Genomic DNA, 21,019 nt, shown 5'->3' with positions numbered 1-21,019 from the left:
ACTATAGTCACTGGGAGTTCCTGTCGCAGCACATCAGAAACAAATCCAACTGGGAACCATGGGGTTTTGGGTTCGATTCCTGGCCTTGCTCAGGGGGTTGGGGATCTGGCGTTGCTGTGGCTGTCCTGTAGGCTGTCAAGTGTGGTTCTGACTGGACCCCTGGCCTGGGAACCTCCATATGCCAAGGATGTGGCCCTAAAGAGCAAAAAAAAAAAAAAATTATAGTTGCTATGCTGTCCATTAAAGCTTCAGAACTTCTTTGTCTTATAACTGAAAACCAATATCTCCCAATGTCTCCCATCCTTAGGCCCTGGCAACCACCATTTTTTTTTAAACTTTGTCATTTAGTTAATTAATTAGTAGTAAATTTTTATTGAGATATAATTGACACAAACATTATATTAGTTTCAGGTGTACACAGCGGTTCGGTGTTTGTATGTATTGTGAAATGGTCAACACGGTAACATCCATCACTACACAGTTACAAATTTTTTCTTTTCATCTTTTTAATTAAAAAAATGTTTTTTCTTGTTATGAGAACTGTCATGATCTACTCTCTCAGCCGCTTTCAAATGTACAGTAGAGTATTATTAATATAGGCACCATCCTTCTCTGTGTCTTTTTTAGATTTTTCAGCTTTTTTAGATTTCACATGTAAATGAGGTCATACAGTATTTGTCTTTTTCTGTCTGACTTATTTCACTTAGCATAACGCCTTCAAGTTTCGTCCATGTTTGTCCCAAATGGCAGGATTTCCTTCTTTTTTTATGGCTGAATAATATTTTGTATATATACCTACATATATAGAGACCATTTTCTTTTTCCATTTATCTGCTGACCGACACTTCGATTGTTTCTCTATCTTGGCTTGCGGATAATGCTGCCGTGGACATGGGGGTACCTCTTTGAGACAGTGACTTTGTTTCCTTTGGGTATATATACCAAGAAGTGGGATGATTGCATCATATGACAATTCTTTTTTTTTTTTTTTTTGGCCGCCCCTGTGGTATACAGAAGTTCCCGAGTCAGGGATTGAATGTGAGCCACAGCAGTGACCCGAGCCACAGCAATGACAATGCTGGATCCTTAACCAGTTGAGCCACCAGGGAACTCCATGACAAATTTATTTAAAACTTTTTTTGTTTTTGTCTTTTTTAGGGCCACACCTGCGGCATAGGGAGGTTCTCAGGCTAGGGGTCGAATTGGAGCTGCAGCTGACAGCCTATGCCACAGCCATGGCAACACCGGATTCTTAACCCACTGAACAAGGCCTGGGATCGAACCTGCTGCATCTTCATGGATGCCAGTCAGATTCGTTTCTGTTGAGCCCCAACGGGAACTCTCCTGTTTTTGAGGAACCTCCATACAGTTTTGTTTTCCACAGTGGCCACAGCACCAACTTACATTTCCACCAACGGGGAACAAGTGTTCCCCACTGGAGGGCTCTGGGGTGGGAGGGGACCCGATTTGATCTGGTTTTAAAGGAGCCCTTTGCTAAAGCCCTTTGCTAAGTGAAATGTTGATAGGAAACTTTCCAACAGAGGGATCAGGGCCTGGACGTGCTACCTGGGACTGTTTATTATTGAGATATGATGCCCCTAGAAGGGGCCCAGCCCCCTGGTGAGGAGCTCTTGCCAAAAGGAGCCCGAATTTGATCAGACTCCCAGCTTACAGGGGATTCCTGGCAATGGAAAGACTCCTTGAGTGGCACCCCAAAGATGTCGACAGCTAAATCCGGGATGTGAAAAAAGCACCTGGGGCAAATGGCCCAGTTTCTTTAAGAAATAAGTGGCACACAAAAGGTTGGGGAATTGTTGCGGGTTTGACGGAAGTGTTCAGACAAAGGCACGGCCTGGTGAGCCTTTGGGTTCTGATTTGAACAAACCCTGAGGATGAAATCCGTCTCTGGGAAATGCGAACATTTAACATCACGAAATTGCTAATTGTGATAGTGTGGAAATGGGTATCATGGCTGTGGCTTTTCAAAAGTGAATTTTTTTTTTGTCTTTTTAGGCCACACCCACGGCATATGGAGGTTCCCAGGCTAGGGGTCCAATCGGAGCTACAGCCGCCGGCCTACACTGCAGCCATAGCCACACCAGATCCGAGCCGCGTCTGCGACCTACACCACAGCTCACAGCAACGCTGGATCCTTCACCCACGGAGTGAGGTCAGGGATCCAACCTGTGTTCTCTTGGATGCTTGTCAGATTCATTTGGGCTGAGCCACGATGGGAACTCATCAAAAGCGAATTTTAAGGAGGGAGTTATTGTTTTAGTAAGTTAAGAGTATTTGTTGGGAATAATGAAAGTTTTGAGTATAGATAGTGTGATGGTTTTGCATTGTGAATATAAATATATATGTTAATTGAAGTATAGTTGATTTACACTGTTGTTAATTTCTGCTATACAGCAAAGTGATTCAGTTATATATATACTATATATATTCTTTTTTATTATGGTTTATCATAAGAAATTGAACATAGTTCCCTGGGCTATGTAGTAGGACCTGTTTTTTTATCCTACATTGTGAATATATTTATGTATTTGTTTAATTATTTATGGCTGTACCTACAGCCTATGGAAGTTCCCAGGCTAGGGGTCCAATTGGAGCTGCAGCTGCTGGCCTATGCCAGAGCCATAGCCATGCCGGATCTGAGCTGCGTCTGAGACCTATGCCAAAGCTTGCAGCCCTGCCTTAACCCACTGAGCGAGGCCAGGGATCCAACCCTCATGCTCACGGACACTATATGGGGTTCTTAACCCGCTGAACCACAACAGGAACTCTGTACCCTGTGAATATACTTAACGCGACTGATTGTGCACATATGAGTAGTGAAAATGATAAATATGTTACATGCGTTTTAGCTCCCCCCCCCAAAAAAAACCCCCGAAAGACCACACTAATTGTAAATACTTTTACTTTGGGGTTCAATAATTCTCTATTGTTAAATCCTTTTTTTACTTATGATTTTTACAATATTTATTTTTTTATTAAATTATAGTTGATTTACAAGGTTGTAGCAATATCTGCTGTATAGTACGTTAAATCCTTTTGAGGTTATGTTTTCTTTTGTTCGCTACCGCAATCATCATAATTCATGTCAATTTTCATATCGATGCATCCTTCCTTAAATAAATGAGTTTGCTGGTATTTCTGATCCCAGTGTTCCCTGAATGTGAATTTTGAGTGCAAAGGAAAGCAAGTCATTGCCTTAATTTTTTTTTTTTTTTTCCTTTTTAGGGCTGCACCTGCAGCATACGGAAGTTCCCCAGCTAGGGTTTGATTCTGAGGCTCATCTGTGACCTATGCCACACCCTGCGGCAATGACAGATCCTTAAGCTACAGAGCAAGGACAGGAACTACAACAGGAACTCCTGTTGCCCTAATTTATTTTTTTTTATTTATTTTATTTTATTTTTTTTGTCTTTTGTTGTTGTTATTGTTGTTGTTGTTGCTATTTCTTGGGCCGCTCCTGTGGCATATGGAGGTTCCCAGGCTAGGGGTCCAATCGGAGCTGTAGCCACCGGCCTACGCCAGAGCCACAGCAACGCGGGATCCGAGCCGCGTCTGCAACCTACACCACAGCTCACAGCAACGCCGGATCATTAACCCACTGAGCAAGGGCAGGGACCGAACCCGCAACCTCATGGTTCCTAGTCGGATTCATTAACCACTGCGCCACGACGGGAACTCCCTGTTGCCCTAATTTAAAAGGAGGAAATCTCAGACTTCCCACTGTGGCGCAGTGGGTTAAGAGTCCCACTGTAGCAGCTCAGGTCACTGTGGAGGTGGGGTTTGATCTGCCACCCACCACAGTGGGTTAAAGTATCCTACGCCAGAGAACTTCCATATGCCATGAGCGTGGCCATTTAAGAAAATAATAATAGGAAGAGTTCCCAAGCCTCATTCATTCCTTTTCACATCATACTGATGTATGAAAAGTAGTAAAACAGTAAATCTAAGAATTTAGCATGTATTCCATTCCTATTAAGTCCCAGAATTTTTCACATCTCTTTTTCTTTTTCCGGTCTTTTTGGGGCTGGACTTGCGTCATATGGGGGTTCCCAGGCTAGAGGTCTAACAGAAGCTGTAGCTGCTGGCCTACACCACACTACAGCAAGGCCAGACTGGAGCCACATCTGCGACCTACATCACAGGTCACCATGACACTGGATCCTTAACCCACTGAGTGACGCCAGGGATGGACCTGCGTCCTTATGGTTACTAGTCAGATTCGTTTCCTCTGAGCCACAACAGGAACTCTCACATCTCTTTTAAATATGTTAAGTCTTTTCGATGCTAAAACCACCAGTGAAGGTGTTATCAGCTAGAAAGTGGCCAAGTCAGGATCTCATCCCAATCTCTCTGTTTTCTATGATTTTGTGCTACCTCTGTAGAACTTAAGCCAAAAAATAAAGGGATAACACCACAGAAAATTAAAAAAAAATGAGCGGTAATGAGCCTGATGAGTAGCTATAAGGATGCGGTAATGAGCCTGATGAGTAGCTATAAGGATGCAAGTTTGATCCCTGGCCTCACTCAGTGGGTTAAGGATCTGACATTGCTGTGAGCTGTGGTGCAGGTTGCAGAGGTGGCTCAGACCTGGCATTGCTGTGGCTGTGACTGTGGCTGTGGCCGTCAGCTGCAGCTCTAATTCAACCACCAGCCTGGGAACTTCCATACGCTGCGAGTGTGCCCCCCTGCCAAAGGAAACTAGTCAAAACTCTACCCACTGCTGAGGCATTCAGAAGCCAATGTCTGCAATTTATTATGGAATGTTTAAAAAAACGAGCTGTATGGGCATGTGGATAGCACATGTCCTCACACAGCCAGGCCAAGTGTGCAGGAGAACCTGGGTTGGTGGCCCCCTGGGGGTTCCCTATAATCTCTCAACTTTGCTGGATGTTTCAAAACCGTCACAATAAAATGTTGGGGGGGGAGATGCCCTTTACTCTTAGGAATGTGTATTCAACTATTTTCTGAGATTTGCTTTAAAATGTTTGTAAGAGGAGTTCCCATCATGGCTCAGTGGTTGACGAATCCGACTAGGTGCCATGAGGTAGTGGGTTCGATCCCTGGCCTTGCTCAGTTGGTTAAGGATCTGGTGTTGCCGGGAGCTGTGGCGTTGTCGAAGACGTGGCTGGGATCCTGCGTTGCTGTGGCTGTAGTGTAGGCCGGCGGCCACAGCTCCGATTGGACCTGTCTAGCCTGGGAACTTCCATATGCCGCGGGAGCAGCCCTAGAAAAGGCAAAAAGACAAAAATAAATAAATAAAATATTTGTAAGAGAGTGACAGGTGAAATAAAATTGTCATAAAGTTGAAGTTATCACAGGAGGCCGGGGTCGCCCGCCCACAGGTTCGTTGTAAGGTTCTCTCGCCTGTTGTGTGTTTGAAATCTTCCTTAGGAGGTAAACGACGAATAAAAACGACGAATAAAAAGATGCTTCTGGTGACCGAAGAGCCGGAGTTGAGAGGAGGGGTAGTGTTTCAGCATCGCTTTCACTTTGGGAGACCGCCCAAGGGATCACCTTCACGCTTCCCCTGAGGCCTTGCACCCCCACCCGCGGGGTTGCACGTCTGCCCGGGACCTTCTCTCGGCGCCCCCCCGCCCCGCCCCACCGGAAGTGAGGCCAAGGCAGCTCCCCTCCCCCCTGCACATCTGCCACTGAGGTCAGCAGCCCGGGTGGGCGGGGCCGTGTTTTTCGGCTCCCGCCTCGCCTCGAGGGAGGGGTGGGTCCCCATCCCCACCCCGTACTCACCCGTACTCACACTCGAACTAGGCTCTGCCCGGGGCCAGACCAGGGGCCAGAAATGAACTTTTATTGCAAAAAGGGGACCTTTGAGTCACAGGGACGTCAGACAGACCTGGCCTCTGCCCCGACACGGGGAGTTGCAATCTGGCCCCTTCCACTGGGTCTAACTGGGACGTGGATGCAGAGTAGGGGCGGGGAGGGGGTGAGTGCGTGTGTTTTGCGGGGGGAGGTACAGGGAACGTGTTCAACATGGTTATATAAGCCGGTGCGTGTGGGTTCCCCTGGCCTGAGGGTCCCCATGAGTCCAAGTTTACTTGATCCCCAGGCTGGTGCCTAATTGCACGCTGCGGGTGTGTTTGTATTGGGGAGCATTTGGGGATGGGATGCCTGGGTAGGGGAGCCCTTGAGGGCTGAAGGGGCAGAGGAGGCTGGGGCTGTGCCTCTGTGCCAGTGGCGTGTCTCGGTGAGATGTTCAGGAAGCAGGCCATTGTCACATGTGGGCTGGCTGTGTGGTTTAGTGGTTGGGGGCATGTGGATGGTGACAGAATTGTCCCTGGATAGCAGTATGGTCACAGGGCTTTGGACAAGGAGGTCCTCTGTGTGGTGACATGACCCAGCATGGGGCATGTTTTCTGTACCAGGCTCTCAGACAGGATGGCACTGGTAGGGCTGATGCGTGGAGGGCATGTGGGGAGTTCCTGACGTGGCACGACAGGATTGGTGGCATCTTGGGAGCGCTGGGATGCAGGTTCAATCCCTGGCCCAGCGCAGTGGGTTAAAGATCTGGCATCACCGCAGCTGCAGCTTCGGTCTTGACTGCGGCTCGGATCTGATACTCCATATGCCGGGGGGCAGCCAGAAGGAAAAACAAAAAAAGAGCAGAGGGCATGTGGGCCGGGAACACTGGCTGTTTCTGTGGCTTGTGACAGTGGCAGCTGAACTCCCATGTGTGGGTTGCGAATCCAGGGGAGCTGTGTTTTGTGTGAGATGGTGGGTTATCCAGGAATGTGGCTCAATTTAGGTCCGAACCAAGCTGTGTGGCCAAGCTGCCTTGTGGCCCTCGTGGGTGTGCCTGGATGTGTGGTTGCATGTGACAGCTGCGTGGGCTGATGACTTTGTGGATGTGGCTGCCTGTGGTGTAGACGTGTGGCTCTGGAGACACAGCCGTGTCCAGGCCCACCGTGGAGGCTCCCTCCCACATCCAGTGCACACGGTGGGAAGGGTGTGGAGGTCAGCAGGGCCGGAACTGCAGCTGGAAGGCTTGGGGGATGTTGAAAAGGCCACTGATGGCTGGCTGGAGGCTCAGGGCCCCCGGTGGGCTCGGGCCTTCCAACGAGAAGGCCTGCAGGATGGCCGCGAACAGGAGGAAGAGCTCGGCCCTCGCCAGGCCCTCGCCGAGGCAGACGCGCTTACCTGGAGGGAAGGGAGAGCTGAGGCTGGGCCAAGCTGTCCTCACACCCAGGCTTGAGGAAGGACCAGCGGGGGAGCAGGGGTGGGCCTAGCCGATACCTAAGGAGAAAGGCAGGAAGGCCGCCTGCTTCTGGAACTTTCCGTCTGCATCCAGGAATCGGCCTGGGTTGAACTCCTCGGGCTGTTCGAAGATCTCGGGGTCATGCAGGATGGAGCCAAGGAGGGGGAAGACCTCTGTGCCCTGAGGGGAATCATAATAAAACTACAAATATGCCTCATTCCCCAGGCCTTCAGTTCCCAAGGGCCGAGCACGAAAATCTGGGGTGTTGGGGAAAGTGGCTCATGAAACACAGCGGCATCAGTGTTGATTGAGTGCTTATTACGGGTCAGGCACTTTATTAAGCCTTAGATATATATTATCCTTTATGGAATAGGTACATGTATCATACTTACACACACTCACAATCATACACACAAATTCACTAAATCTTTTTTTTTTTTTTTTGGCTTTTTAGGGCCTCCCTGGCAGCATATGGAAATTCCCAAGCTAGGGGTCGAATTGGAGCTACAGCTGCCGGCCTACACCACAGCCACAGCAATGCGGGATCTGAGCCACATCTGCGACCTACACCACAGCTCACAGCCATGCCAGATCCTTAACCCACTGAGCGAGGCCAGGGATAGAACCTGCATCCTCATAGATACTAGTCAGGTTCGTTAACCACCGAACCAAGATAGGGACTCCTCACAAAATCTTTTTAACAAGCTTGGGAACTGTTACTAATAAGACCCCCCCCCCTTTTATTAATTTTATTTTTTATGGCTGCACCTGGAGCATGTGGAAGTTCCCTGGCCAGGGATTGAATCCAAGCTCTAGCTGCAACCTATGCCGCAGATGCAGCTACACTGGATACCTAACCCAGTGCACAGGGCCAGGGATAGAACCTGCGCCTCCACAGCGACCCAAGCACCTGCAGTCGGATTCTTCCTCTTTTTTTTTTTTCTTTTTTGGCCTCCCCATGGCATATGGAATACCTGGGCCCCGGCCACTGATCCTGCGGTGCCACAGCAGGAACTTCAAGATCCCCATTTTAAAGATGGGAAAACAGGGGTTCCCGATGTGGCCCAGTGGGATCAATGGTGTCTCTGTAGATGCAGGGATGATGGTTCAATCCCCAGCCCGGCCTAGTGGGTTAGGGATCTGGCATTGCCATAGGCGTGGTATAGGTCACAGCTCAGGCTTGCATTTGATCTCTGGCCTGGAAGCTCCATAGGCTGCAGGGCAGCCAAAAAAAAAAAAAAAAACAAAACAAAAAAAGAAAGAAAAAAAAAGGAAAACAGAGGCCCAGAGAACTGAAGCAATCTGCTCAAGACAACATTTGGACATGGCAGAGCTAGTTATTTTTAAATTTTGTTTTTAAACTTTGGGGGTATGTTGTGACTCAGCCGTAGCTGTCCTAACCCACTTGGCTCAGATTCTCGCTTTCTGCCACTGTGATCTTCTGGAGGAGAAGGGTGGGTGGGAGAGGGGAGTCCAAGGAGGCTTTCCCTGCCCAGGTTCAAGGAGAATGGCAGCCCCTTCAGCTGAGCTTAGAGTTACCATGTTCTCAGGACCGTGGTGGAGGGTGAAAAAGAGAGGGCTCGCCTTTGCTAGGGACTGTTTAACGGGGCTGTGAGTTGGGAAGGTGAGCGAGGCTTTAGGAAAAGGTCATGTTATTGCTGTTAAAATAGGAGAAAGGCAGATAGCAGTGTTTAAAACATAGGCTCTGGGTTTGAATCCTGCCCCTACCACTTGTAGGCTGGGTAAATTTGGCAAGTCTTCTGATCTTTCAAGGCCTCAGTTTCCTCATCTGTCAAAGGGGTGTGATAATGCTGTATGATTGTTCTGAAAATTATTAAATAAGGTAATACATGTAAAGCGTTTAGAATAATTGCTGGCATGGAGCAGGTCCTCCACCACTGATGCCTGTTGTTGCTGCTATCACTAGCAGTAGTTGCTGTAGTTGCACTAGTCATTGCTTTAGCAACAGCTGCTCCGGTGACTACACAGGAACCCCACACAGGAGCCTCTGCAGAAAGAGCTCAGTTGGTGTTTTTTGTTTTGTTTTGTTTTGTTTTGTTTGTCTTTTTGCCATTTCTAGGGCCGTTCCCGTGGCATATGGAAGTTCCCAGGCTAGGGGTCTCATTGAAGCTATAGCCGCCGGCCTATGCCAGAGCCATAGCCATGCAGGATCCGAACCATGTCTGCGACCCACACCACGGCTCACGCAATGCTGGATCCTTAACCCACTGAGCAAGGCCGGGGATCGAACCCGCAACCTCATGGTTCCTAGTCAGATTTGCTTACCACTGAGCCACGACGAAACTCCTCAGTTGGTGTTTTACAAACATCCTTTTACAGATTCCTTACAATCTCAAGCTGATGCTATTGTTATTTTAGAAGAGGAGTGGATAGAGGTTCAGAGGGTGAAGTGGTTTGTCCAAAGTCTCAGCTAGAAAGCAGCAGGACTGGATTCTAACTGCTCTGAGTTGGATTTTATAATGACGCTCAAGAAAGCACTTGCCCAGAAGGCACTATTGGGTTTCCAGGGAGATGTTGCCCCCTGGTGGTGAAAGCTCTGCATTGCTTCGAATGAAGGGGCAGGATCTGAGAGAGGAGAGGAGTCCCATTTGGGGGCGGGTGGGAAGAAGGGAGAGCCAAGTTGTGAGTGTTGGTATCCTGGCTGAGGGTGAGGGCCCCTGTAGCCCTCAGTTCTCAAGCTGATTCCCTGCCTGTCACCTCCTCTGATTGTCTCAACCACCTTAGAAGGAGGTAGAATTAGGATCCACTGGATACCTGGGGGAACCAAGGTTCGGAGACAGAGTCAAAAGGTAAGGGAAGTGTACACAGAAAGAAAAAGAGAGAACAGAGGCAGGGACTTGAGGGAGTTACAAAAAGAGAGGGAGATAGAGAGAGAAAGAGGGAGGTGTCAGCCAGAGGGGAGACGGAGACAGAGAAGGAGGAAGGTGCGGAGAAACGGAGACAGAGAGACCGAGACACAAAGTCAGAGATGCAGAGACTCAGGCCCGAGGCAGAGACAGCTGGGGGGGCCTGGCCGACCCGCACACCCACCTGGGGCAGGGTGTACCCCCGGAAGCGGGTGGTCTTGGTGACAGCTCGGGGCACTCCCATGGGTACCAGTGCCAGCAGCCGCTGTGCCTCGTGCAGAACAGCGTCCGTGTAGGGGAGGCGGGCTCGGTCCCCCAGGCCTGGCACCTGGCCAGCCCCCAGCTCCCGTGTCAGCTCCTCCCGAACTCGCTCTGCGCCCAAGAAGAAGAAGGTTGGAGGTCAGAGGTTGGGGGGGCGTGATTCTCCCCTTTGACACCCCAACTTCTGGAGCAGCTGTGGTTAGGGGGGAGGCTGGAGGGCAGGAAGAAAGAGTCCTCCAGCCCTCCGGGGCCTGGGGCCCACTCATCCGGTGTGCTGGGCATCACGTCTCTCCTCTCTCAACTCCCACGGCAAGCCTGTGGCGGGGGGGTACTGTTACCAGCCCCTTTCCCCAGACGAGGCCGCTGAGGGCCCCTGTCACGGCTGACTCCATTCCATCGAGGCCACTGGATCCCAGAGCCCATCTTCCAGGTCAGCCTCCCCCCCACCACTGGTTTGAGAGAGTTTAAAGCGGTTGCCAGATCCTGAAATGCTGGGGTTCCCTGAGGTGCATTTCCAGCATCCCCAGCCATCCCAACTTCAGCATCGCCTGTGTTCTGATAACCCTATTTTTTTTTTAGGGCTGCATGTGTGGCCTATGTTAAGTTCCCAGGTCGAATCAGAGCGGCAGCTGCCGGCCTACACCACTGCCACGGCAACTGGGGATCCAAGCTGTGTCTGCGACCTACACCACAGCTCGAGGCAACGCCGGATCCTTAATCCACTGAGCAAGGCCAGGGATTGAACCCGCATCCTCATGGATACTAGCTGGGGTCGTGAACTGCTGAGCCACAAGGGGAACTCCACGGATTCTTCTAAATGCTCATTTGACCCTGCCCTCCCCTGCTCAACAACCTTCCACGGCTCCCCATTGCTCAGGATGAGGCACATGATGCACCACCAAGACGACAAGGCTGGAGATGTCTCCTGCTTCATTTTTCATATTGCTCTGCCTCACCAGCAACCAGCAGTCCCCAAATGCCTCGCTCCTCAAACACCCCTGGCGCTGAGCTCCTTCTCACCTCCAGGCTCTGGCTCAGGCGGTCTGCTCTCCTCAGCATTCTTCCTCTCGAGCCCTCCCTCCTGTTCCCAGGCCTGGCTGGTGGAAGAGGCTCCTACCTTGGACCCGAGGGTATTTGAGCAGGAGCAGGAGGGTGTAGCGGATCGTGGTGCTGATGGTCACGGTCCCGGCGAACAGAAGATAAATGACCGTCATGAGCAAGTCCTTGTCGGTGAATTCTCTGTGGGGGTCCTGCTTCTCCTGGGAGAAAGCAGACAGAGGGGCTCAGAGAACACAGGCCAAGGAGAGCCCCCTCCCAGCCTGGTCTGGGGTGCAGCACAGCAAGTTAAAGGTGTGTTGGGGAGTTTATTTATGTATTTGTCTTTTTAGGGCCACACCCAGGGCATATGGAGGTTCCCAGGCCCGGGGTAAAGTCGGAGCTATAACAGCAACACAGGATCGGAGCCGCATCTGTGACCTACACCACAGCTCACGGCAACGCCAGATCTTTTACCCACTGAGCAAGGCCAGGGATCGAACCTGTATCCTCATGGATGCCAGTCAGATTTGTTTCCGCTGAGCCACAATGGGAACTCCTATTGGAGAGTTTAAATAAATGTGTGGGGAAGTTGGGAAGTGGGCTCTTAGTGTTAGGTCTCTCAAGTTTAGAAGTGTTAAAAATGAAAGAGAATGGCCACTATAAAAAACTGAGCAGGAGTTCCTGTCGTGGCGCAGTGGCTAACGAATCTGACTAGGAACCATGAGGTTGCGGGTTCGGTCCCTGCCCTTGCTCGGTGGGTTAACGATCCGGCATTGCTGTGAGCTGTGGTGTAGGTTGCAGACGCGGCTCGGATCCCGCGTTGCTGTGGCTCTGGTGTAGGCCGGTGGCTACAGCTCTGATTCGATCCCTAGCCTGGGAACCTCCATATGCCGCGGGAGTGGCCCAAGAAATAGCAAAAAGAAAAAAAAAAAAACAAAACCGAGCAGGAGTTCCCATTATGGTTCAGTGGGTTAAGAACCTGACATAGTGTCGGTGAGGATTTGGGTTTGATCCCTGGCCTTGTTCAGTGGGTTAAGGATCTGGCGTTGCTACAAGCTGCAGGGTGGATCAGAGAAGGTCACAGATGTGGCTCAGAGCCTCCGTTGCTGTGGCTGATGTGCAGGCCAGCAGCTGCAGCTCCAATACGACCCCGGCCCCGGGAACATCCATATGCGGCAGGTGAGGCCATAAAAAGGAAAAAACAACGACAACAACAACAACAAACAAAAAATGACAAGCGTGGATGAGAAATTGGACCCATCGCCGCTGGTGGGACTATAAAAGGATGTAGCTGTTGTGGCAAATGATACAGCGGTTCTTCAAACAATTAAACATATGATCCAGCAATTCCACTCCTGGGGATTTATCCGAAAGAACTGAAAGCAGGGTCTCTAAGAGACATGTGCACACCCATGTTCATAGCAGCACTATTCACAAGAACCAAAAAGTGGAAGCAACCCAAGTGTGCACTGATGGATGAATGAATAAAGAAAATGTAGCATGTCAGACAGTGGAGGAGGAGTCAGCCCGAAGAAGGATGTCCTGTCACACGCAACAGCACGAAGGAAACCCGAAGACATCATGCTAGGTGAGGTAGGTCACAAAAGGACAAATAACTGTGTGATCCCACTTATGTGAGGTCCTACAGGAGTCACGTTCATAAGACAGAAAGTAGTAGGACGGTTGCGGGGGGCTGGAGGTGGGGAGGACAGGGACTTGTTTAATGGGTCCAGAATTTCAGTTTTGCAAGTTGAAGCATTCTGGACATGGAAGGTGGCAAGAAACATTAACACAACTGAACTGTACACTTAAAAATGGCTAAGACGGGGGAGTTCCCGTCGTGGAGCAGTGGAAATGAACCTGACTAGGAACCATGAGGTTGTGGGTTCGATCCCTGGCCTCACTCAGTGGGTTAAGGATCTGGCATGGCCATGAGCTGTGGCGTAGACCAGATGTAGCTCTGATTTGACCCCTAGCCTGGGAACCTCCATATGGCACAGGTGCGGCCCTAAAAAGCAAAGAAAAAAAAAAAAAAGCTAAAATGGGGAGTTTCATGTTATGTGTGTTTCACTATAATTAAATTTAAAAATTTTTAATTTTTAATTGAAGTATAGTTGATTTACAATGTTGTGTTAGTTTCAGGTGTACAACAAAGTGATTCAGCTATATATACATATATTGTACATCTTTTCCAGATTCTTTTCTGTTATAGGTTGTTACAAGATATTGAATACAGTTCCCTGTGCTATAGAGTAGGTCCTTGTTTATTTTATACACAGTAGTGTGTATGTGAATACCAAATCTAGTCAAAAATTTTAATTTAAAATATGGAGTTCCTGCTGTGGTGCAGCGGGTTAAGGTCCAGTGTCATCGCAGCCGTGGCTCCGATTCAATCCCTGGCCCGGGAACTTCCACACGCCTCAGGTGAGGCCAAAAAAAGGGAAAACAAATGGGGCCACAGAGCTAAGAAAAAAATTCCTCTCTCTCCGTGAACAGGGTGGCTGCATGCATTTACTCAAAGAATGCAGTCCTGAATATTTCCCATAATTGCAAAGCATGTACAACTCAAAACTCATTCTAATTTTCTCATGTGGTGCTTGTTCTCACATAATTAATAGAGTGGATGTCACGAGTGTAATTGGACATCGCAAGGTTTCAAGAGTCAGTGATAGTTCATTACAGGCGATGGCCTGCGTGGGTGGAGGGAGGTGGGGGTGGGGTGAAGTGATGGCGAGGCTGGCTGGGGGCAGGTCACAGGGCCGAGGAGCAGGCGGAGAGATGGAAGTGACTCGGACACACCCGGGGTGGGGGTGGGGACGGGGAGAGGCCGAGAACCTGCCCCGGAGAGAAGAGCCAGGCTCACACCTGCAGAGACACGTTCATGGCAGAGAGAGACAGAGGGAGGCTGAGCGCGTGGCCCAGCTCCCCCGGGGTAGGGTGCCAGCCAGGCCACCAGTGCTGTTCGGGAGCCCCCCACCCACCCTGCCCTTCCCCCACCTTTGCCATCTTCAGCAGGAAAGCCTCTACAACATCGCGTGCCGGCCCGGAGGCGTCCAGGTTCCCCCGGTGCTCCTGCACCTGCTGGACGGCGAAGGCAGCCAGGGTGCCCAAGTGGCCGAGGAGCTGTGTGTGGGGGCCGGGCAGGTACTGCAGGAGCCGGGAGAACATCTCGTAGGTCTGCCGGGAGAGGGGCAGCTGTTTCCACCGGGCCCGGCCCTGGGCAGAGGGCAGGCGGACAGGGGGCTCTGGGGTCGCGGAAGAGGCGGGCAGGGGCCTTTGGGGGAGGTGGCTGGAGAGGGATTCTGTGCACTTACCTGGCCCCACGGGGAGCTGACCCCCACTACGGTGCCGCCGGCCGCCCGGACCACAGCCTGGAACTCCTCATTGTCGTAGGGGAAGCGGCGGCCAAAGATGAGGGAGCAGATGATGTTGGAGGTGGCCTGGGCCAGCAGCAGGGACGGGTCAAGTGGCCGTCCTGGGGACAAGGAGGCAGGGAGGGCGTTTGTGATGGGGACGGGCGGGGCAGATCCGCAAAGAAGGAGTGGGGGCCAGGCATGGGCATGGAGAGTGAGACAGAGACAGACAGACAGGGAGACAGACAGATAAGGAAAGAGAGACTGGGAGACAGACCCAGTCAGGGAACGAGACACAGAGAGAGACACAGACTGGGAAAGAGAGAGACAGACAAGGAGAGAGAGACAAAGACAGAGACAGACTTAGAGGAGAGAAAGACAGGAGAAATAGAGGGAGTGAAGAGCCCGAAGGAATGTGATGTGACAACATCAGGGACACAGAGACCCTCAGGGAGACAGCGGGACAGAGACAGCAGGTGGAGGACAGAGGTGGAGTGACCAGGGTCCCCAGCCCAGCCCCGGAGGGAAGGCTCTCCCACACTGGGACAGGCTGCTGGCCCAGCCGACCTGACCTTTCGTCCCCTGGATCTCCTCCACTAGACGCTGGGCCTCCGCCTGGATCAGCTCCTCGCCTTCTCGCTTCCCCATGCCCAGGTCCCGCAGAGCGAGCATGGTGACTTTCCTCAGCTGCCTCCAGCGCTCCCCACTGGAGAAGAAAACACCTGCACACAAGGCTAGACTCAAGGAGGGACCGGCCCTTTCCCCACCCCCACCCCCAGGACTCCTCCCTTCCACCCAGTGAGGTGCCCTGTCCTGGGTCCATACCAGCCTAGCCCATGGAGGAGAACTCAGGAGGTGTTCAATAAATGCCTACCCTCGGGTCAGAGGGTGACCTTCTCATGAGGAGCTGGTAACTGGGATTATTCAGGCTCCCTGTGTTCTGCGATTAAGCAGCGTGAGTGAAGATTTCTTCCCTCTCTCCAGCTTCGTATTCCTCTGTCCCCCCCGCCCATCTGTTTATCATTCCTTCCTCTTCCTCTTTTCCCTTTCTCCCTCCCATCCATCCATCCATCCCAACATTTATGGAGAATTATTGTGGTTCATGCCCTATGTCCATCGGAGGTTCCATAGGGAGGAAGGAAAATGGAATTGCGTTGTTTTCCTACTTTATCCAAGTGATGCCCTGAGCTGTTTCCACTTAGGGAATGTCAGCCCTTAGTGGCCTCCTGGACGCCTCCTCCTGAGTCCCCTCCGCCCCTCCACTGCACTATCCCCAGCTGGCCTCAATGTCTCTCCTCCTGGTCTCAGCCACCAGCCCTTCCATGCCCCAGGCAGAAGCCTGCATTCAGGGCTGGTCCAGCCCAGTCCCCTCCCTGGGCACCCACACAGCAACCGGAGGATAGTTTCAACTCTTTCTCTATCCTTTCTCAGGAAAACCCAAAGACCAAACTCTTTGGCTCGACTCAGGCGCTGCAAGAGCAGGCTCTGCAGGCTTCTCCAGCTTTGTTATTCATCCCACTGCAACTGCCAAGGCCTTTTCTCACTTCCTCAAAGGTGTCAGGAAGCCCCCCACCCCCACCCCAGGCCTTTACCGTTGCTGTTCCCGCCTCCTGGATTACTCGCCTCTTCATCCTCATGGCACTAACTCCACTCAGTCTTCATATCTCAGTTCACATGTCACCTCCTCTGGGAAGCCTTCCCGGATTCCTCCCGTTCCCCCCCTCCACTCCCTCTGTTCCGCTGGCTGGTAAAGGTCCCCTGTGTCCTGCTCTCAAGGCTGTACCTCTCCTTGTAGAATTCTAGTCTCTCCCTCCACTGTCTTGTTGGAAAACCCCCCTCTCCTACAGTAAGACAGGTCACACCTCTGTCACGGTCATCACCGTGTCCCCAGTCCTAAGCCAGGCGTATTGAAAATGTGCGAGTTGATGGCTAAATGCTTCTGTCACCTCCAGGCTTTTGTACATTCTGGTCCCTCTGCCTGGACCCCCTTCATCCTAGGAGTATTCAACCCACTCATCCTATGAGTCTTGGCTTAAACACCCGGGCCTTCAGGAAGACTTCCTGGACATCCTCCACCAGGTGCCTCTACAAATTCTTCCAGTCCCAGGGCTTCCCCAAGGTCGGCCTTGACCTCCCTGGAATGTCGCTGTCTGGTGACAGGTCTGTCTCCCGACAGGTCTGGGCGCTCCTGGGGGAGCAGGACGGGGGCTGTTTAGTCACTGCTGTCTTCCCCAGAGCACCGGGCACCAGCCTCCTGCGTTCACTCCTTTTATTTTTTGTCTTTTTAGGGCCGCACCTGTGGCATATGGAGGGTCCCAGGCTAGGGGCCGAATCAGAGCTGTAGCCGCGGCCTACACCCGAGCCATAGCAACACGGGATCCAGGCCATGTCTGCGGCCTACTCCACAGCTCACAACAAAGCTGGGTCCATAACCCAGTGAGCGAGGCTAGGGATCAAACATGCATTCTCATGGACACTAGCCAGATTCGTTTCCTCTCAGCCACAACAGGAACTCCCTGCACTCACTCTTAACATAGAGAATGGTTTGTACACATTGCGTGTTTGCCCACTAATTCCCAGTGCCTCCAACTCTCTCCCTCCTCCTCTCAGCCTTGGGGCTTCACCTGGAGCAGTAATAACACGACTATAACCAGGTAACTAACTTTGTATGGTCTCAGTACAATCCAAGGTAAGAGGAGCCGTTATCACCCCATTTTATAGATGGAGACACAGAGGCCCAGAGACACTGAACTACGCACACAAGGTCACATACCGTACCTGGTGGCAGGCTCTGAGTGCGGGACCCAGCAGCCTCCAACTCCCTTTATGACTCACCGTGGCTGTCAAAGGTCCCGTCCAGCGTCGCCACCATCCCCCGCCCGCTGAACTCCTCCGCCTGACCCCCCAGGGCCTCCTGCACAGCCTCGTGCCCAACCAGGACCACCACGCGCCGCCAGGGTCCCAGGTACACGGTGAACACCGGCCCGTACTTCTTACTCAGCTGGGGGCAGGAAGCGAGAAGGGGACCAGTGCTGTGGGGCAGGCTGCGGTCTCTTATCGTCTCCGTGTCTTCATCGTGGCTCCTGTCACTAGATGAGCCACCCAGGAGGAACCCCTCCCGTCCTGCCTCAAACCAAAATCGTCTCCACTGGGAGGCTTAGTTCTCTTTTTGCATCAGACTCTCAGAGTCCTCTTTCCCCAAACTCTGTCACCCAACACTCACTCTGGTCCCCGTTTCCCTAACTCCTGGCAGAGCCCTAACTCCTGATTCTGAGACAACTCAGACACATGGCAGCAAAAATGGCCATCAGCAGCTGTGGTCTCCCCAAATCCCTCAGCGCCCCTCCCCCCCAAAAAAACCAGTAGCCACCCCCACTTTTTTCCTTTATGGGCTGCACATGCAGCATATGAAGTTCCCAGGCTAGGGGTGGAATCAGATCTGTAGCTGCTGGCCTACACCACAGCAATGCCAGATCCTTAACCCACTGAGGGAGGCCAGTGATTGAACCCTCATCCTCATGGATACTAGTCAGGTTCGTTACTGCTGAGCCACAACAGGAACTCCAAGCCACCCCTTCCTTTCCTTTCTTTTTTTTTTTGGTCTTTTTGTTTTTTTAGGGCCGCACCCACAGCATATGGAGGTTCCCAGGCTAGGGGTCAAATCAGAGCTGTAGCCACTGGCCTATGCCAGAGCCACAGCAACGCCAGATTCAAGCCAAGTTTATGACCTACACCACAGCTCACTCACGGCAATGCCAGATCCTTGACATGCTAAGCGAGGCCAGGGATCGAACCCGCAACCTCATGGTTCCTAGTCGGATTTGTTAACTACTGTGCCACAATGGGAACTCCAAGCCATCCCTTTCAATCCGTGCTAAATCTTCAAATTCTGGAGCAGATACCACCTAGCCACGGTCCCATTTCTTCCAAGATTGCCACCCTCCTTGAGACATCCTGAAAGACCCCAGACTCTTTTTGAACAGGGAATCTCTGGCCTCTTCCCACCCGCCCATCCCAAAAGATTGGGCTTCGGTCCTTCTTTCATGTTCTTCCCTTTCTCTGTCCCAGGAACTTCCAGCTTCCTCCCAGCTGAGCTCCACCCAGCTCCACGCCCCACCCCCCACATCCCCCTAGGTCTCTGCAGATAGATTCCTGGAACTCCAGCCTCTGCCTCCAACTCCACCCTGGGGGGATACACTCTCCTTCTCTATCCCCCTCCTCAGGATGGCTCCCCCTGTACTCCCTCTCTCGCTGGGACAAGCCACCACATCACAGCGTCAGTTTCTCTTCTGCTTGAGGACTGTCTTTCTCAGCTTTGGTGCCCGGCCCCTCCACGCCCAACCTTGCCAGGAGTCTGCTGGTCTCTGTAAACCGGGACCCCTGCCACTCTGGATCCTGCTTCCTAGCTCTCAAACTCTCTCCAGGGTTCTGTAGGCAAAATTCTGCCCCTCCTAGCCCCTAGCCCCCCACCCCAGGATCCTCTCTCCCCAAGACTCCCCCCACTCCTCCTCTCAGCCCTGGACCCCTACTCCTGCCCCACCCCGGAGCATCCACAGCTGCTCTGCCCTGGGACCCTTTGCCTGCATCCTCCAGGATACCCAAGGGCCTCTCTGCCTGCTTTCTCTCCTGGGGGTCCCTGGGTCTCTTGGTCCTGGCACCCGCCCCCACTCCTTCCTGGCCAGGGCGGCGGCGCGGCCCCTCACCCGCATGAGTCCCAAGTAGAGAGCCCCGGGCCGGAGCTGTAGCAGGTTCCCCAGCAGCGGCAGCGGCGCGGGCCCAGGGGGCAGGTGGCCTCCGGTCCGGATCCCAGGCAGCGCCAGCGCCAGCAGCAGCAGCAGCAGCAGCACCAGCAGCAGCGCCCAGGTGCCTGCCGCCTCCATCTCGGCAGGTTGCTGCTTCTGCGGTTCCCAGACGCTCCACGAGGCTGGGCCAGTTGGGGGCGGGTGCCGGGCGGCTCCCTCAACGGCGAAGCGAAATCTGGCGGACGGAGGCGGGGCAGCTAGCCTTTCCTCTGGCCTAAGGGCAAGGTTCTTTCCCTGCCGCCGGATTTCTTTCTCCCAGACTGCCGCCGCTGCCTGGTGTCGGGGACACACGCTCCAGCGGTCGTCTCCCCGGTCACCCAGGTTGGAGGGGGCGGAGACAGCTTTTTGGGCCGCAGGTAGGGCGTGGGCAGAGGGGAGGAACCTGAAGCCGGAGACCTTGGCCGCCTCCAGGAGGCCACACCCAGTGCCTGGCAGTGACCCCTCTCACTCTCCGCACCTCCTGCCTCCCTCCTCACTGCTACCAGGGTGTGCGTTCGCGTGTGAGTGCTTGTCGGGTGGGTACGTGCGTGTGGACAGATACATGTAAATCAATGCAACTGGAACACACCCTCACATCATGCACGAAAATAAACTCAGAATGGCTTAAAGACCTAGATATAAGACCAGATACTATAAAACGCTTAGAGGAAAACATAGGCCAAACACTCTCTGATGTAAATGACAGCAACATCTTCTCAGATCCACCTCTTAGAGTCACGACGGTGAAAACAAAAATTAACAGATCGGACTTAATTAAACTTAAAAGTTTCTGCACAGCAAAGGAAACCCTAAACAAAACAAGAAGACAACCCACAGAATGGGAAAAAATATTTGCAAATGAATTGACCAAGGGATTCATCTCTAAAATTTATAAACACCTCCTACTGCTCCATACCAAAAGAACAAAAACAACCCCCACCAAAAAAAGGGCAGAAGATCTAAACAGACAATTCTCCAAAGAAGACGTACAGATGGCCAAGAAACACATGAAAAGATGTTCAGTGTCAGTCATGATTAGAGAAACGCAAATCAAACCTCTCTGAGGTACCACCTTATACCAGCCAGAATGGCCATCATCAAAAAGTCTACAAACAATAAGTGCTGGAGAGGGTGTGGAGAAAAAGGAGCCCTATGACACTGTTGGTGGGAATGTAAATGGCGCAACCACTGTGGAAAACAGTATGGAGATTCCTCAGAAAACTAAAAATAGAACTACCATTTGACCCAGCAATCTCACTCCTGGGCATCTCTCCAGAGAAAGCCATGACTCGAAAAGACACATGTACTCCAAGGTTCATTGCAGCACTATTTGCAATAGCCAAGACATGGAAACAACCTAAATGTCCACTGACAGAGGAGTGGATCAAGAAGATGTGGTACATATACACTATGGAATATTAGCCATTAAAAGGAACGAAATACTGGCATTTTTAGCAACATGGATGGACTTAGAAATTATCATGCTAAGTG

The 21,019-nt window shown here is 51.9% G+C and overlaps 1 protein-coding gene across 1 annotated transcript; it reads right to left on the bottom strand.

Moving 5' to 3' along the window:
• Positions 1-5,781: 5,781 nt before the first annotated feature.
• Positions 5,782-19,907, bottom strand: LOC125133637 (cytochrome P450 2S1). Its single transcript, XM_047792006.1, has 9 exons — positions 19,451-19,907; positions 17,583-17,748; positions 15,320-15,469; positions 14,709-14,869; positions 14,392-14,571; positions 11,474-11,615; positions 10,280-10,467; positions 7,267-7,408; positions 5,782-7,170 (listed from the first exon to the last, which is right to left on the bottom strand). The coding sequence occupies exons 1-9, from the start codon at positions 19,625-19,627 to the stop codon at positions 6,989-6,991; spliced, it is 1,488 nt and encodes a 495-aa protein (XP_047647962.1). The 5' UTR covers positions 19,628-19,907; the 3' UTR covers positions 5,782-6,988.
• Positions 19,908-21,019: the final 1,112 nt, after the last annotated feature.

This window comes from Phacochoerus africanus, chromosome 8 (assembly GCF_016906955.1).
Source record: "Phacochoerus africanus isolate WHEZ1 chromosome 8, ROS_Pafr_v1, whole genome shotgun sequence".
Classification (NCBI taxonomy): Eukaryota; Metazoa; Chordata; class Mammalia; order Artiodactyla; family Suidae; genus Phacochoerus; species Phacochoerus africanus.
Note: the sequence above shows the minus strand (reverse complement) of the source record. Positions and strands in the feature narration are given on the sequence as shown.